This window comes from Trachinotus anak, unplaced genomic scaffold (assembly GCF_046630095.1).
Source record: "Trachinotus anak isolate AG129_WGS33_773 ecotype Australia unplaced genomic scaffold, CSIRO_AGI_Tana_v1 ptg000005l, whole genome shotgun sequence".
Lineage (NCBI taxonomy): Eukaryota > Metazoa > Chordata > Actinopteri > Carangiformes > Carangidae > Trachinotus > Trachinotus anak.
Window position 1 is genome coordinate 16,964,270 of NW_027273856.1, and position 17,756 is coordinate 16,982,025.

At 40.3% G+C, this 17,756-nt stretch overlaps 1 protein-coding gene across 3 annotated transcripts in view; it reads left to right on the plus strand.

Annotated features, from left to right (window-relative positions):
• Positions 1 to 14,829, plus strand: part of snap25a (synaptosome associated protein 25a) — a 35,843-nt gene extending 21,014 nt beyond the window's left edge. For 2 of the 3 annotated variants that reach the window (XM_071478610.1, XM_071478611.1), the window contains exons 4-8: positions 943 to 991; positions 4,386 to 4,503; positions 9,457 to 9,576; positions 11,875 to 12,019; positions 13,240 to 14,829. In XM_071478610.1, coding sequence (XP_071334711.1) covers positions 943 to 991; positions 4,386 to 4,503; positions 9,457 to 9,576; positions 11,875 to 12,019; positions 13,240 to 13,308 — 501 coding nt within the window. In that variant the 3' untranslated portion in view covers positions 13,309 to 14,829. Of the gene's footprint in view, positions 1 to 942; positions 992 to 4,044; positions 4,163 to 4,385; positions 4,504 to 9,456; positions 9,577 to 11,874; positions 12,020 to 13,239 lie in introns of all 3 variants that reach the window. The other variant, XM_071478612.1, reaches the window with a different exon arrangement.
• The last annotated feature ends 2,927 nt before the right edge of the window (positions 14,830 to 17,756 follow it).

Genomic DNA, 17,756 nt, shown 5'->3' on the forward strand with positions numbered 1-17,756 from the left:
CCTTTCGCCTCTCAAACATCAATGTGTAGCTTTCCTCCCAAACTGCTGAGGAGGCAGGGGGGGATGTGTGTGTAATGGGGTGTAAGTGCGAGCGTGCACACTGACACACCATAATCTTATTTATGCCTATCAAGCCAAACCAGGTGCCACATTAGTGCTGCATTACTGAGAAGCACAGAGGAGGAAGGGTTTCATATGAGCAAGTGTCGCTATCTTCATCCTCCTCCTCCTCCTCCTCCTCCTCCTCATGCCATTTCTACCAGCATCAAGACCCGTAGCCAGCCCAGCCCCTCAGTGACTAATAGCTTTACTGTTGAATGCTCATGTTACAGTCAAGGAAGAATTTAAATTAAAGTCGTAAAACTCAAGGAAAACAGACAACCTCCATTTTGAATTTTGAGGGAAAAATGGTCTCACTTACAGTTTAGAAGCAACACTAATGCACAGTCCAGAGGTCCAACAGCTGCTGACAGAAGGGGTGTTGGGATCCTGTGTTATTAATTGCATCATTTGTAAGTGGAAATTCGGTGACAGGCCTCTCACTTAATGAGAACTCCCCTTTGCTGTCAGCATCATTATTGTTCATCTCCTGGGAGCTATTTCCATGTTTCCTGGTTAGGTGTAATAGCCAAATGACCTTTGCTCCCTCTAATCAATAGCAGGCTACATGCTGATGTTGGGGGAGCAAAAGTTTATCATTTGTCCCTCCAGAAGGACCGGAACATCTACATAGGTATCTCAGGGTATCAAGGTGTTAAAATTAGATGTTCTTTAGCTTTTGTGGTAACATGGTACTGGATCTATAAGACATCATACAATATTTGTGTTAAACCTGAGGGCCACTGTTTCCCTGAGCTGTTTTGGCCTAATTACTGACCTCTATTTCATTTTGTCTTTCCTCCCTCCCTTTACCCGTCCTTCCTGCCCGTCTTTGGGGAGTAGAGCAAAGATGCCGGCATCAGGACTTTGGTTATGCTGGACGAGCAGGGAGGTAAGTCTGCAAGAGCTTAGTTACAACACATTAATTAGGTATTAATAACTAAATTATCCACATTTAACAAAGCTGCTATAATGATTCTGCATTAGATTATGATTATATTCACATAGCAGCAGCTCCACAAGTGACAATATTATTTATAGATAATGTGACTGTTAAGTTTATAGTATCAAAACACTTGTGAATGGATGAATTGTTTCATATGCAGTTGCTTGTTTTCATTTTAATGCATTTCCAAACTAATTCATTTTTTTCCTGCTTTTTTTTTCTTGACTAATAATTTCTGATTTAGGTTTTGATTTAACACATGGTTTATTTTTATTGGTCAAAAGTACCAGTTTAACTTTGGGGAATTTTTCTTTCTTGCAGCTTCCTTTAACCTTTGTTTCCTTTGGCTAACATTTTTCTTTTTGATTTGCCTAACTGCGTTTGATTTGCCAGCAGCTTGGTTTTTTTTTTCATTAGCTAACAAAGACAGCGAAAGGAGATCTTGAAAGTGCCAAAACATCAAGAATATTTAATGCCAGCCACTGCAGTGCCAGAACCCTACAGCTCGACATCAAGATGAATTTTTTCTTTTTCATAATCAGGTTGGGTTAACGTGTTTGTCCCTGTGGCAGCCAGTGGCAGGAGCTGTTCTTCTGTTTGTGCTTCTCCAAAATCACTACGGAAAACTACGAGGATGCTAAAATTAACTTGCAGCCATGTTGCTGTCACAGACTTGTAACCTTGAATTCAGCGCCAACAGATTTTACATTTTACTACATAAATTACTGCGAATGAGCCCCCTCCCCCATAAATACGCTTCATTATATGGCAGGTCACTTTCTAATTATTACAATTTGGCCAACCTGTCTTTACTCCTGTGCCTCTAAATACAACTGGAACGCTAACTGTCCAAAGAGGCCAGAGCACAGCTGAACTGACCCTGCCACTCTGCTGACAGTCCACAGCTGTAAGAACACGAGAGGAGGATCAAAACGATCGATTTAGCTGGTAAAGACAAAATACTCACTTTCTCTGTCAGCTCATACTCTGCTTTGTACAATCCCTGGTAACATGCAGTTTGTTAAAGAACAAGCCAGCAACCCACATTAGATTATATGGTTCATAGTGTGTAACATCAAACAGTTAATATTGGTACTATGAAAGTAGGTATAAAAAAATACCTTGAGTGTCACTTGGCTGTGAGGGGGGAGCATGGGCCCTCAGATCTCCCACTGGCTGGAGGGCAGGTAATGCAGTCCTGTGAGAGGGAGTCTTGATTGTACCAACATTGGTGTTCACTCAGGGGGATGAAAGCTCTATCCCTGCTCTGACCATCCATTTATTCCCTCATCCCTACTCAGTTTCCACCCACAGGATCACTCCTCAAAAACCAATTGCAACGGCTGACTAAACACACAGGAGGCTGTAAGCCTGAGCTGACCTCTGACCCCTGTGTTATTGACTTTTGTGCAGGCAGAGCTGTGGAGCACTTGACACTGTAGACAGTCATTATTATTATTATTATTATTATTTTTTTATTATTATTATCATTATTGGTATCATTATATGCAGTATTACATTATTATTAGTTTAGGTGAAATAAAATAAAAATTTTAGCCACTGACCATATTTTCTTAATGGTCTTTAATAAGTGCAACATGCTGTTACCCCACTTCACTCTATGAACAGTGGCTCAGCATGGATCCTTTCTTAGCTGAATATATTTACATAAATGCATGACAACCAGGGATTTTACAAATCTGAAAAAGTCAATGAACTAGTTTCTCAGTCCGCTCCATTTTTAACTGTGCCTCACCCTCTCACACTCTGCCTGCACCGTATTTCCTTTAGTCAGAATGGAAACAGTCACCAACCCACCATCCACCACATCAGCATGACAAAGGCCTAACACTCATAAACCAGAATACAGTCGTACTTTAAATCCTTTGCGTTACCTTGATGATTTGTAAAACCAGACAAAGAAACACAGTTAAAAAAAAAAGCCAGTGTTATTCGTTCCAGTGTGGCAGCAAAAATTGACAGTGTGAATCATCTTAACTGGTATTCCCAGGGTTAAGCAGCCTTGCAAAGATTCGCATAACTAAAAGACAGTATGTCCACCATCCTCATACTTGATCCTCAGCCCTGAATGGCCGTGTAGCAACTCACATCTATTCCAGTAGCTGCGACGGCTCAGTCAGACCAGAGCAGATGTAATATTTCACAACAGTGTAAAGTTGCTCATATACTGTCATTTGTTGTCATTGTTTCAACATTAGCTGACATTATTTTGCCTGAAAGTAGTTGGATGTCTGGAAAAAAAGATTAAGCAACTGTAGCTCAGCATCGTAATTTTTACAATCTGATTGTAGATCAGCAGACAGTTGAAAACCTGTCGGGCAGCGTACGATGCTGTCGCTGCAGTAAACTGCTCTCAACTGAGATTTCTTTGCTTTGGTCTGATGAAAATTAAAAGTATTTGCCCTGATACAGTTGCAAGGATCTCAACTGCACTTTGACACTTAGCATTTGTTAACGAGGAATAGTTTGGCATTCTAAGAAAATACATTTATTCGCTTTCTTGCTAAGAGTTAGATGAGGTCAACACTACTCTGCATCTTGGTTCATATTTTGCTTACAGAGATGAGAGTGGTAGTGAGTTTTTCATGTGACTCTCTAGCTAGTAAGCAGATAAGTATATTTCCCAGAATGTCAGTCTGTTCCTTAATGTCACCATTGAAAAATTTTAACTTTCTACTGAATTGTCTGGCTACGCTGAGAAATTATATTCACTGTCATTATTTGATTTGTTGTGCTTTTTATATCATTTTCTGGCCCTAAAATTCAGTTTGTGCACATAATTGTGTTTTATCCCACAAAATCGATGCATTCAGTTCAGTCTCAGTCTCTTGCCCTGACACTCACACACACACACACACACACACACACACACACACACACACACCAGGGTTCACACACGACTCAGTTACTGCTCATCATAACTCATATTTCTGTCAATGAAATTCATTCCACTACTGTCATCCCTTTGTCCTGACCAGAGCAACTCGATCGTGTTGAAGATGGCATGAACCATATCAACCAAGACATGAAGGAAGCCGAGAAAAATTTAAAAGATTTAGGGAAATGCTGTGGGCTTTTCATATGTCCATGTAACAAGTAGGTACTGACAACGTGCCCCAAAGGTTCTTTACATATGTGGTGGCGTCCAGTTTTTCCTCTTTTTTTTTTTTTGTTTTACTTTCTTTTGTCACAGTGAGTGTCTGAAGTTGTTGTCTTCTCTCCTTTGTCCTCTCTTTATCTCTCTCTTCCTCTCCTCTTCCTCCCTCTCTCTCTTCTCGTGCTTCGTTCTGTGGGGGATAAATGACTTGTGTTTAATCAGAGCAACTGGAGCGCATCGAGGAGGGAATGGACCAAATCAATAAGGACATGAAGGATGCAGAAAAGAATTTGAACGATCTAGGGAAATTCTGTGGTCTTTGCTCCTGTCCATGTAACAAGTAGGTGCTGCTTGCCTGCCTGCCTGCCTGCCATTCAGAAATGAGAGTAAATATCTAAGAAATCTAAAATAAATAAATAACCGAGGTAGAAGTGACATCACGATGGCCATCAGCCAATAGTCCGCTCTGCTCCAGCTTCAAATAAACACTGACTCCGCCCCTTTCACAGCTATATGAGGTGGACACAGGAGGATATCAGAGATATGATGTGCTTTAAAATACTTTCCATATACACACACACACACACACACACACACACATTCATACACACTATAATTAAAGTCGAACTGAAATTTTCACTTAAGGAAAAATGATGCTGCAGCATTTGTGCATGATTTTCCATTTTTTAAAAGAGGCAAGGCTTCTGGGTGGGTGTCTCCCATAGCAGTGGTTAGCTACCATTGCTAAGAGACGAGCTGTTAACCTCATGGTGCCTTGCTAACATCGATACAGGACATTTTTTTAGCCCACAGAGTTACTTATGCACCAATACCTATTTCAGATATCTGTCCCTTCACAACATTTGATACTTGGAAGGACCAATTCCTATTCAGAAAGCTTGCAAGCTAAGCTAACTAGCTCCCACTTGGGAGCTAGTTAGCTTAGCAGTAGATGTTGCTTTCATTGGTGTAATTTGAGCACCGAACCCTTGGCAGCTCCCGTTCATTCTGTGCTGCGTCCATCAGGCATTATACGAAGACGGGGGTTTAGCTAGCTTTAGCGGTCGCTCTTTCATGGGTCTAAATGTGATGATGAGACTGTCAGAGCTCACAGCAACGAGTAAGTCTCTGTGACTCTATGTATAGTATAGTGCTCAGTTCACAGATGGCAAACGTTGGCCCCCAAGCTGGTTAACCGCCTGTGTGTGTGTGATGTAATTGAAGTGATATAACAAACCGTTTTTAGTATCTGCCCACACAGATATTGCGGCGATCAAATTATCAGTACTGACACTGTCAGTTACAATCTGCCCTCTGACACTAGGTGTAGGGGACACTATTTTTTTTTTGGTAATAACAATTTTGACAAACAAGTCAAACTGATAAATATACTGATTACTCAGCAGAAATTATTTTTAATTTCAGTTCGACTTCAGACAATATATACACATACTGCAGATAATTGCGGGCACATGCAGCAGCCTTGGGTTCTTTAAGAGATTCCCCACTGGACTGGCCTCTAGAGATACAGTACAGTATCCCAGAGTTCATAGCCCCACAACTGGCATGCATCCCATAATCCATTAGTCTGAGCCATCGCTACCTGATTGGCCTCCAAGAAGTAGCATTGATGCTTCCACATTACAAACTGTATCATTAACCATGTAAACACTCGCCCAAACGTATGTATCTCTGTCCTGCTGCCGTGGTGCAGTGGAACCAGATGTGCAAATAGACTGACGACACCCGAATCCTATAAAACCAAGTTTAAAAAGTCCAGTCCTCCACATAAGCTCTCCTCCACTCAGCCAAGGCCGTGGTTCATCAATAAGTGCCTCTCTTAACACTCTTCTACCAAGTGCCCTTCTCCAAGTGCCCTATTCTCTAAGCTTCTACTTCTCCAAACACCTTTATAATGGGAGTCATATACATGCAGGTGTAGCTACTGTAGAAGTCCCTCTTCTAACATTTCTACTGATTCCTCCTGAACAGGAATTATTGTTGTAGTGTTAATGTAAACTGATGGATCGAGGGGACTTCTACAATGATTTCTCATTAGCTGTTGGCCCTAACCAACTGTAATTGAACTAAAAGAGCAGGGCTGGGGCTCCCGAAGCATCTTGGCACTCAGATCATTTTATGTGTTGACCCAGTTTGGTAAATCAGTGATCTTGGTTCCAAAATGCCTTTGGTCAGCCTGGTCCAGGACTGTTTGACACTTCTCCTCATCTGCATGATCTCTATACCACCACCACGCCGCTCTAACATCCAGTAGATCCTCACCTTTTTGCAGACAAGGTTACCTTTTTGCCCCCCTCCTCTCCCTGAACACCCCCTCCCCCACCACCACCATTTTTTAAAAACCAAGCACCAATGACATGGAATGACTGGCGAGCATGACCCTCTGAATGCTCATGCATGCATGATGATGCAACTCATAACAGCAGTGCTGCACATGAAGATGCTAAGATCATTGATATTGCTGATATTAACAATGACGATGATGTTGATGATGTTGATGGTGATGATGAACAAATCTTTTTATGTTTTATTTACCGTGAGAACGCCTTGTCTTATTTTGAAAAGGTTTGAAAGAAAATAAAAGAAGAAACCGATTCAGATTAAACCAGATACATTTCCAAACAAGATGATAAATTTGTTAGTGTGGAAAAACTATGCCTTAATATCCAAGCAATGCCAATTTAGCCTTGTTAGCACTGAGAAATAGTTAAATGTGCCTCTTTCAGGATGGTTACAGCCATAATTTTGTGATTTTTATTGACTGGACCAAATCCAAAATCATACAGAATCAAAACAGATGTTTGTTGCAGTGCTTGTATGAGAAGGAAACAAAGAAAGAATGGTTTAGAAAAGCAAACAAAAGGAGAACGCTACATGGCAACATTGTCAAATGCTAGAAGGAATGCAGTGGAGAGATCTCAAGGAGGCAAAAATGACAGCATGACACATTCAGACGAGAAGAGACAAACCGGAGTGATCTGTGTTGTTCCTGGGAGCTGGAAACTGGGTTAGGACACATGCGCAGTGAGATATTTTCAGGGATGTAGCCATGTGTGCTCTGTTAAATGGGTACATCATGCCACTGAGCATGCACTGCGTGGTACCCTTGTCTTTACACGGCTCTGTGTGGTGATCCAGCCCACTGCTGCCTTGTTTTTCCCCCTCTGGTTGTGCTGCAGTTTCTCTGCAGTGCCACCTCTCCTGCAGAGCGCTGTGCTAAATTAGCCTTCATCCTGCACTGGCTGTTCAAAATTACTGTTCGCTGAGCTCCCTCTCCCGAGGGGAACTCGCTTACATGTAGGTCAGCATATCAGATAGTGGCATGAGGGCCTGCTGGGAAGTTGACTCATACTGAATGCACATATAGATGGATGCTAGAAAGAAAAAAAACATATTTTTGTTGTATTTTTTTTCCACCTCTCAGAAAGTGACTTTTTATTCCATTATACATGCTGGGATATTTCTTTAATCCCTCCAGCATGCAGGCTGTCTGTCAGAATTAGCTGGCTCTTGGTTTTTTGGTGTTTAATGTCTTCAGATTCTGTGTCCTGCTGTGGGTGGATTTTGATTGGTAGGCAGCTCAGCTTGCAGGTCACTCAGGGAATAATTTGGATAGAATGAGTTCAGTTTTACCACGGTATCCGCAATATTCATAGCATCTAATCAGATCATCTGAGTTCAATCACAGCAAAGCTGATTAGGGAAGTGCATTAGATCCATCCTGAGACTGGGGAAGCAAACGGCACAGGAGAACAAACGGGATATCAAATGAAAGGAAAGTGAGAGGAAAAGAAACGACCATATGTTAAATATTAAGGAACAAGATAAACAGCACAAAAAAAGCTGAAAAGAGGAACAAAGTAGGCAGAGAGAGAAAAGGACTCAGACAAGGGTAGCGTGTGTGTTTATGTCAGTGTGGCCAGGGAGCTCAGCGAAGCCTTGCCTCAGTCCATTTCTATTAATAAAAGCAGTGTAGGAGGCTGAGCCATCGCCATTCCTGATACAGCCTGGATACATCCACACAGCACTCCAAGGTTATTCGGAAACTCAGCAACTGACACCACAACACAGGCAGACGAAATGACACAATGTTGTTGAATAAAGAATGTATAGATATGAGATTAATTGCTCAGGAATATCAGAGTGAATAGAACTGGTCGACAGGTGACAGATGTGTGGCTGTCCTGCCAACAGAAGTGCCTTAAGTTCTGGAGATAAAACAATAACTAAAGGAATAAAAAAAAACCTTCCTCTCTGTTGTGCCAAAACAGATGCTGAATCTGATGGTGTGAGGTTTGACATTTACAAAGCCACACAGCTGTGTTTGCTTATCGTGTCAGCACAGCTGGATTTCTCAGCGCACTTTTCTACTCTTGAAACAGAAGTTTCAGCTGAGGGATGTGTTAGTGTCAAAATCTTTATCACACTCTTCACTCCTCCGCCTCACTGCTACCTGACAGCCCGGCTTGTGCAGGGATCCGAACCTGGAGGAAAAGCAGTGATACTTAAAAACACAAATTGAAGGGTGGGGGGGTTAGTTAAGCATGGTGTTGTTCTCTGTTGGCTCCCTCCAGTTTCTTGCTTTGTTTTGTTTCCTTTAGTCGTTTGGCAGTTTGTTCTCCACATTAATCGTCGTCCCTCCCAACAATGTGACAGTCCTGTACACTCTGTGTTGTGTGTCTGCCAAAAGCTCGTCTCTTCTCTGTTTTCTGTCACACTGGGACATCTAACTGTGGGAGTGGGGTGGGGTTTATCAATGCAACAATACAGAAGTGCCAGAGGGATGGTTAGAAGATAAAAAAAGAAAAGGATCCTGAATGTTGCAACTTTTAAAATGCATGCCTAGTATATGCAGAACACACAGATGTGACTTAGCACACAGGGCTTGCCTGATTCTGAACAGTATGTTATATACAAGATATAACATCACACACATTACTACTGTGTAACAACAGAATGAGCCTGTACCAAACCCAATCTACCAACCAGTCCATGCCTGCTATGCTTTGCTTGACTTAGTCTAGTCCCCACCATATATTTATGTGCTGAGTGCATGAAACCAAATAACACCTTTGTGTCAGCTGATCACGCCACATACTGATATTTATATATTTATATACATGTGCTGTTGAAGTACCTCAAATCCAAGGCTCTCTTTATAGATTTGACTAATGGGAAGCCAGCCTGGTTGAGGTAAATGATTCGTCATTCCATCAAAACTGTTGAGTAACTGTTCCTCCTCATCCTCGTTCCCGTCGCTGCCGGTGGCCAGGATGAAGAGCGGAGCCAGCAAGGCCTGGGGGAACAACCAGGATGGGGTTGTGGCCAGCCAGCCCGCCCGCGTGGTGGACGAGCGTGAACAGATGGCCATCAGTGGAGGCTTCATCCGCAGGTAAGAGGAGAGGATTTTAACGTTTTAAACGGACGTACGAGGGGGAAGGAGATGGAGAAGATGCACCCAATAAAAACACTGCTTATCATTTTCACACTTTTGTTTTTGTATGGATTAAACAAACAAGATACAATATGTTAATTACTAAGACTTGAAGGTGTTTTTTTTTACTTTCTGAAAGCCAGGCCAAACCGTTACTTACTTCCAGCCCTCTAGCGAAGCTAAGCTAATGGTCTGCAGACATGAGAGTGATATCAAACTTATTCAACTATCAAGAAAGCAAAACATTTCCAAAAATGTTTCAAAAACAGTTTTTTTAAATGAGACCTTTTGTTGTTTTGTGTGAGAATAAAAAAAAGCGAATGCAAGTTTTACATGTGAGAAATCCAGCTGCATCACCAGGTTAATGATTCTACCTTATCTATCTTATCTATATGGGGAGGCCGTATGTGGATCATGGAGTTATGGTTGCAATTTTATTTACACTATGTGACGCACAGTGCAGCAGTTGTGTTTACAAGGCTATAATAGTATATGATAGATATGACCACCACAGACAGATGAAGTCACTCTTCCATCTTCATGTTTTCCGTCAAACGCTACTTTTTAGTGTCAGAAAAGAGAAAGAAAAAGAGAGATGCAGCACAGGACTCCTCTGTCTGATCAGACTCTGGCCAGCAATAAAAAGTATGACAGGGAGGGTTGTGACATGATGTATTAATATGGTCATTTTGATTTAATGTGATCATCAATGCTACTGGAGTTAAGGTCACACACTATTGCAGCATCTTGAATGTGGGGTCACAAATATTCATATTCAGAGATGTGAATAAATAATTTTTCCAGACATCAGAGCTGCAACATGTAGAGTGGAGACACTTGTTATCTCCATTGTACTAAACCAATAACATTATCAGCATTGTAGCTAACCATCAACTTCATGCACATACGTGTGCGCATGATCATGTGACATGACGTACCTGCTCCTGTGCCCTGGAGTCTCATGTTCCCTTTATAAAGTCTGAGAAGACAGTACGAGATCTCTCCTGATGATGTCATCTCAGAGACTACAAATGTTTAACTTTCAAACTGCGTGTGACTGCAGTTTGGTGATGTCACTAGTCATCTGGTGACATCATTAGGTAAGAATTTGATTTCATTTGGCTCATGACCAAAATACCTGCAAAAGGAAAGACGTTCCCATCAGCCATCACAAGTTGTGCTGGACTGTGCTGGTTAGCAAATGTTAGCATGCTATAAATGCTAAACTAGCTAAAACATGTTAGCATTGTTATTATGAGCATTATAGTCTTACTGAGCTGTTAGCATGACCTGGACTGTTGTTCAAACCTGGTCCCCACCATTTGTATGGACGTGCAGTACTACATCACTGCAGGGTCCCTTTAAATATGTAAATGAAGGCGTTTCAAATAAATCACTACAAACTAGAGCTAAAATACTTTTTCCAAAGAAGGTGTTTTACATTAGCTAAAAGTCCTGAGGAGGTCAGAACAGCCAGTGTACATGTGAGGACACGGGAGAAAGCTGGAGTTAAGAGGATGCGAGGAGAGACATAGAGGAGGTGAAGAAGTTAATTAATTCTTCTCGTCTTATTTCTACATCAGAATTTCCCCTCAGGATAGTTGTCGCTGCAGTGAGAGGTGGAATCTGTACAAAATGACGCAGACTAGTGACTGTTCAGAGGACATTTTCAACACCTGCTAAAACGTCCATTTTATCATCTTTTAACATGTGTCATGAAAAAGGTTTCATCAAAATTATTACATTATTACATCAACCTGTCCTGTCACAAACATCACTGCAGGTCAAATCTATGTCATAGTCTTTTTAGGAAATAACACTAAATCAGTATTTTGTGTTTGGTGACTGATCATAGTTTACATCTTTTTATTCATTTTTCATTCTCTTATGTGTTATGTGCACAAAATAGTGTTTGGGATTTATATTTTACTGTAAATTGACTTGGACCACTCGTGGGTATCAGGCAACATCATATTTAATGCTCACACTGCTTATTTATAAGTCTACAGCAGTAACACAGAATATAAACTGCTGTGCAGAGGAGTCTCCTTGAGTCCGGATGCCTGATCTGAGATCAGACTCTGATCCAGAGACAAAAAAAAAAGGATCAGAGGTGAAATATGGGTGAGAACATCACAGAGGGAGCGGGCAGCACCTCTCTGAACCTGCTCAACATGGCAAAATGTGGTGTGTGAGACCTGGTGTGTATGAAGACATGACCTCTAACCTTGAGTGTGTGTTCGTGTGTGTGTTCAGGGTAACAGACGATGCCCGCGAAAATGAGATGGACGAGAACCTGGAGCAGGTGGGCGGCATCATCGGTAACCTGCGCCACATGGCCCTGGACATGGGCAACGAGATCGACACCCAGAACCGCCAGATCGACAGGATCATGGAGAAGGTACACACGACGAGATCTAGATTCAGCAGCGTTAAACCTTATTCACTGTGCTGTACAGTTGGCATCTTATGAACATAGCTTTAATGAATTAAGTCTTACTGCATTCTGTCAAGATGACGGTCACATACCTGAATATTTCCCCTTAATTTCCTGATTTCAGTTAATCACCTGTAACTACTTATTGCATTTCCATTGATATGAGGATCTTTTTACTGATGCTCTGGCTAAGACATGAAGCGGCATCAAACCCTGATTCATCCAGGAGAGGCTGACTAATCTTCACACATTTATACAACACACTTTTTGACGCTCAATTACCTGTTGAGAGACAAGTGCACATCACTCACTCACCTGTTCCTCTTTCCTTCAGTCCAAAGAGCCCTACTAAAGCCTGTTCTGGCAGGGTCGACAGCTTTCATAACCATTTAAATCTTGCAACACCCTATTAACAGCTAACAGCTACAGATTTTCTAATTCAGTTTAGAAAAATGGGACATTTTTTATTGTTTCCCTCCACAGTCATATAGAGAGCTGCAGGACAGGCAAATTAAAACACAGACACCAGACATAGTCACCATTAAGGAAAATCAATAGCAGACGTCTGCATGAATCTTGGAAACAACATCATCAAAGCAAGAAAACAAGTACGGGAATGCAAATATTTGGACAAGAAAAAAAATTGAATTCAAGTCAGGCCTCTTCAACGGTCTTTAAAAATACATGTTGGGAATGTGAAGCACAGGTCTGCTCTTTGTTCATTCACATGTGTTTCTCTCAGTCTTATTGTAAGCAAGTGTCATTAAAAGGTGTGTGAAACACACACTTATTATCATTAGAAATACAGATTTTTTAGTGCATTAGTTCAACTGTAATCTCTAATGGGGGCCAAAATGCAGCCACAAGTACAGCAAGTACCTAGTTTGAGTCGAGGGTAGAGAGACCTTTTTTCCTGTCACATATCTGTAGTTACTTATAATTAGTCTATATTAGGATATCAGTTTTTATACTGGGTTATGGCCCAGTCTTTTTTGAAAAGGTTGTTCATAATCAGAGCCACGGCAGTTTATGCCAAACAGAAATACTGAGATCCAACGTCCAAATCTTCTCTTCCCCGGAACAGTGTGACCACACATCAAAAATGATGACTAATATTAGTTGGATAAAAAAAAAAAAAACTGATATTCCACTCTTCTCTCTTTCTCTCCTTTTCCTCCACCCAGGCTGATTCCAACAAGACCAGGATTGACGAGGCCAACCAGCGCGCCACAAAGATGCTGGGCAGTGGCTAAGCGCCCTGTCCCGAGCGCGCTCACCCCGGCGTCCCGCGCCGCACATCGACTGGCGCTGACATGCTTTCATCATGGTATTGACCTTCTAGGTTTGCACACATGCACATATCACCTCCCCTCCCCATTGTAAATGTTGTTCTGTGTGTCGTCTGTCCAGCTTTTTCAAGATGATTGTCCTCGTAAAAAGATGATTTCTTATACTCCGTATATCATTCTTTCCAAAGGTTGTATATAGTGCTGACTTGATGGCTCTCTAGCTCACCTGTGAAGTTTTTATTCTCTTTATCAGAATATATATATATATCATATATTATTGTATATCATATATAATATATATATATATGAAAGTACACCGCTCTGGATGACAAGTATATAATAGGAATGCTATACAAGCTGTTTGTTTTTATTCTTTTTTCCTTTTCAGTATCTCAGTATCGTCCTAGTAAAACTGTGTCATTCCATTTAGGCTACTGTCATGCTCCTTATTTTGGTGTTGTCACGACAAAAAGGCAGAAGACTGATGGAAAAACATGAGTAAGGATTTACTAAGTGACGTTGCAGATGAATAGGATTGCAAAGAGCACTTACAATCAAAAGGCAGTCGTTGGTACATTTTCCTTCATCGCAATCATACTGTTCATACTGAGTTACTGTTTAGACAATGTGCAACTAGACTCTCTGTAGCTGTATTAGACATTGCATTCCAAGTGATGTGAATTGTGCGTTCTCTGCATGACAAATGGTAGATTTTAGTCTTATAAATAAAACTTGTCTGAAAAATATATATAAAAAATGATAACATGGCAGTAGCAAATTGACAAAACGCATGCTCAGTATTAGGACACAGTTGATCGTTCCATACTCCTGCAAGTTTGCAATAGTGCCACTCTTTCTGTCTCGATATATTTACCAACTGTGACCATCTCGTTGTACAATAATGCAAAAGGGATCAAAAAAGTGAGAAAAAGATGAAAAAAATACGAGGACTTGGGGTTGTATTGCAAAAAATGACCTGTTTTCTAAATGATTATGCAGTTCAGTGATGAAGATGTTGATTATGTGCTGAAAGAGGAGGACTGGTTGTGTACTGTAACATAGGTTTTGGATGCTCTGAAAAAAAAATAAACGTTTGCAATGTAAAGCAAAGACGCATATTTCTGAGAGACCTTACTTTTATAAGAAGACTGTATCTGTAAGTTTATCCCCCCCGTGTGGTTTGTTATTGGTAAAAATAATAATAATATTGAATAACAATAACTATACTCTGAAACAAAAAAATACATACAAAAGGGTTTTTTTGTTGCTTCTGTACTTTAGAGCTATGCACACCAAATCGCCAAAATGTTGAGTAGTTAGAGTAAGGTGATTAAATACCTAAACCTGAATGACACAATAGGTTAAACTGTGAGATTGATGTCCTCAACGCATGTAATATTAAAGACTCCCTCTCTGTATCCTGTCAGTGTGTGAAGTGGTGGACATTTTGTAGCTAGCTGAATTGATTAAAAGTAATAAACCCTAGTCACACCAGTGTCTGTCTTTATTGCTCCTGTGAGTCGAGAGGCTTTTGTCTCTTCCTGTAAAGTCCAGGGTGACACTTACAAATATTTCCACTCAGTTCAGGCATTTTTCTCATGTAGATAATCACAGATGTGGCAGACAGTCCACCCAGAGTCCAGGAATGTGACTAAAATCATGATTAATACACTGACAGTCACCAAGATAGAGGATTTTGATATTTATGTAGTCTGTGTGCAGCTACAGTTTGATTCTGCGATTCATCATCCTAATCCCCTGAAATTGAGTCATGAGGCCATTTTGAAAACCAACTACAAGTTATACATGATGCTTGAAGGCCCTGAAAACAACCTTAATTGAGAAAAAGCATGCTTGAATAAATTCAGAAATCTCTCAGACTTTAGCAAAAAGTTAACCCCACCACTCATAATAATAAACTGATTGAAAAAGTAGATTTTTCTGGGGCCTTTCAGAAGCAAAAAAGTGCATTTTATTAGTTCATAATTTATTAATCTAACTGAAAAAAATTAATTAAATCTATACTGCTAAATCCTTCCTGAAGTTTCAAGTATACATATTTCCTTTTACATAGTTTTTTAAAAATTATTTATCAAGTATATGATTTTAAAAGACATTACATTCTCTTTTTTTCTTCTCTTTGATACTCGGGTTATTCAGATGAAGTACAATTTAAAAAAACATCTGGAATGAGGCAGCATTCACATATTCAGGATAAATAATTTAATCTTACATTTCTGGTGTGTTTGGGTTATTTTTCCTATGTGCATTGGAAGTTGATTATTTCTGGACATATTCTGATGTTCTCTGGGTCGAAACAGAACAAATTTGCATTAGAAGAAGAAGAAGAAATACACATTTGTTTTCTTGCCAAAAGTGTAATAAGAAGATTGATACCACCATCATAACTGTATGCTAAATATGCAGCTACTGCTAGCAGCTAGCTAACCTAGCTCAGGAACAGGGAGCAACAGTTAGCCTCGGTCCAAAGGGAAAAAAGTTCACCTACCAACACCTCCGAAGTTCAAAAAGATATAAAGACACATTTAACATTTGTTAAATCATCTGTTTAATCTGTACAAAAATCAAAAGAAATGACAAGTTATATCCTGTTTGCAGTTTATACGCTCAGCTAAGCTAACAGGCTGCTAGCTAAAGCTACACATTTACTTCAAGAGAGCAAATAAGCATTGGTCAGAAAGTGAAATCAAAAATAAGGTTTTCACTTCCTGACAATATTATCACCACTGTGTGACCTCAGTTTGATGCTAGCACAAAGTATATAGAGCTAAAGTTACTGCAGGTGTCTGAACAACAGACTGCATGAGATCAGTCAAACGTTGTCCTGATGTTGTTGAACGGTGTTCATGGATCCAAAATCAGTACTGTAGCTTTTATTCCTCTTGGGTGCAGGAATGACTAACGTGTCAGGAGGCACGCTTTTAAAATGAAAAGAACCAACAGAGAGTCTGTATGTTTAATAAAATCAGTATGTGAGTATATTTTGAGACATGTTGGTCACAAACAAACACACAAAACACGGACGGACGTGGATGGACAGAAGAACTGAAGAATGGACGGATGAACAGAGGTTACCACAAAACATCTGCTCAGTGGTGGAGGTAAATATTGTTTGAATGTAAAAGAAAGCATAAAAACTGTAAATCAACCTTTCCCCTTTATTTAGCTTTAGTACAGAATAAAGGTGCATTTTGCCCACAGAGATCATACAGAATACTGAACAACGACCAGATTTACACATTAAAGGGACTTTTTACTCACTACAGATTAAAGATAAAGATAAGATTAAAAAATACTTTATTAATCCCTCTGGAAATTCAATTCAGTGTCTGCAAACAAGATGCACATTATTACGTTAATTCATTAATTGATTATTTTGTTTCACGCAAACAAATTAAAATTAACAAGTAATTTAATTTGAATAAAATCAGATGTTTTTTAAGTGCTGCTTCATTAAGGAAGTTACAAAGTGATTTCACCCACATGATATAATTAGTTGAATTTAGGTGATTCATTAAGATTGATTAGACTGATGTTGAGCTGAGGACTTGAGGATTCACAGTAATCAGATTTTACTTCAGGATGAAAGTGACAGTGTGGTTTACAGAGACCTGCTCCACCGCTCAGATGTTACTAAAGACTGTAAGATTGTAAAAATCTAACGTCAGCATGCTGACATGCTCAGTGCAGTGACATGTCTATCATATTCACCATCTCAGTGACGCGTGTTACTTTTCACGCTAAAGCTAGATTGTTATTTTTTTGTGGGGGGAAATTCAGCTGGAGGAGAAACTGATCTGACACAGAATTTTAAACCTGTACACCTCACTGTGTGAAACTCACTGGGACCATCTTTATGTGAGGTAACACAAGGTCACAGATTACTGAGGCAATAAAAACAGTCAGTCAAACACTCCTCACTGACTGAATGACTGTAACATGGTGGAAACATTGAAGTTTATGACAAAGAAAGTGTGTTTAATGTGGATCAGTCACATCGTGGCTCTGGATCATGGATCTGGTTCATCGAACTGATGGATCCTTTGTATGTGGGCTTCATCACATGTTGAGCCAGTCCACAATTATCCAGAATACATCAGTTCTTAAGTGCTGCCATCCCATGGGTTGTCAATGTGACAATTACAACACAAACACAGTTCAAAGTCAGGATAGATGACCGACACAGCAGTTTAACAAAGTCTGAGTTTGTTCAGTATTTAGGTGGCCTCTTGATGAACACTGGGTCACAGAGTGACTGCGTAAACCAGCTCGTCCATTTTGTCAGTGAGCCCCGACAGGAGTGGGGCAGGGGAGGGGGAGGGTCACTGTAGCTGCAAGACGATAAGCTGAGGCAGCAGATCAGCCCCGTCCTGCTTGTGTATCCATGATTA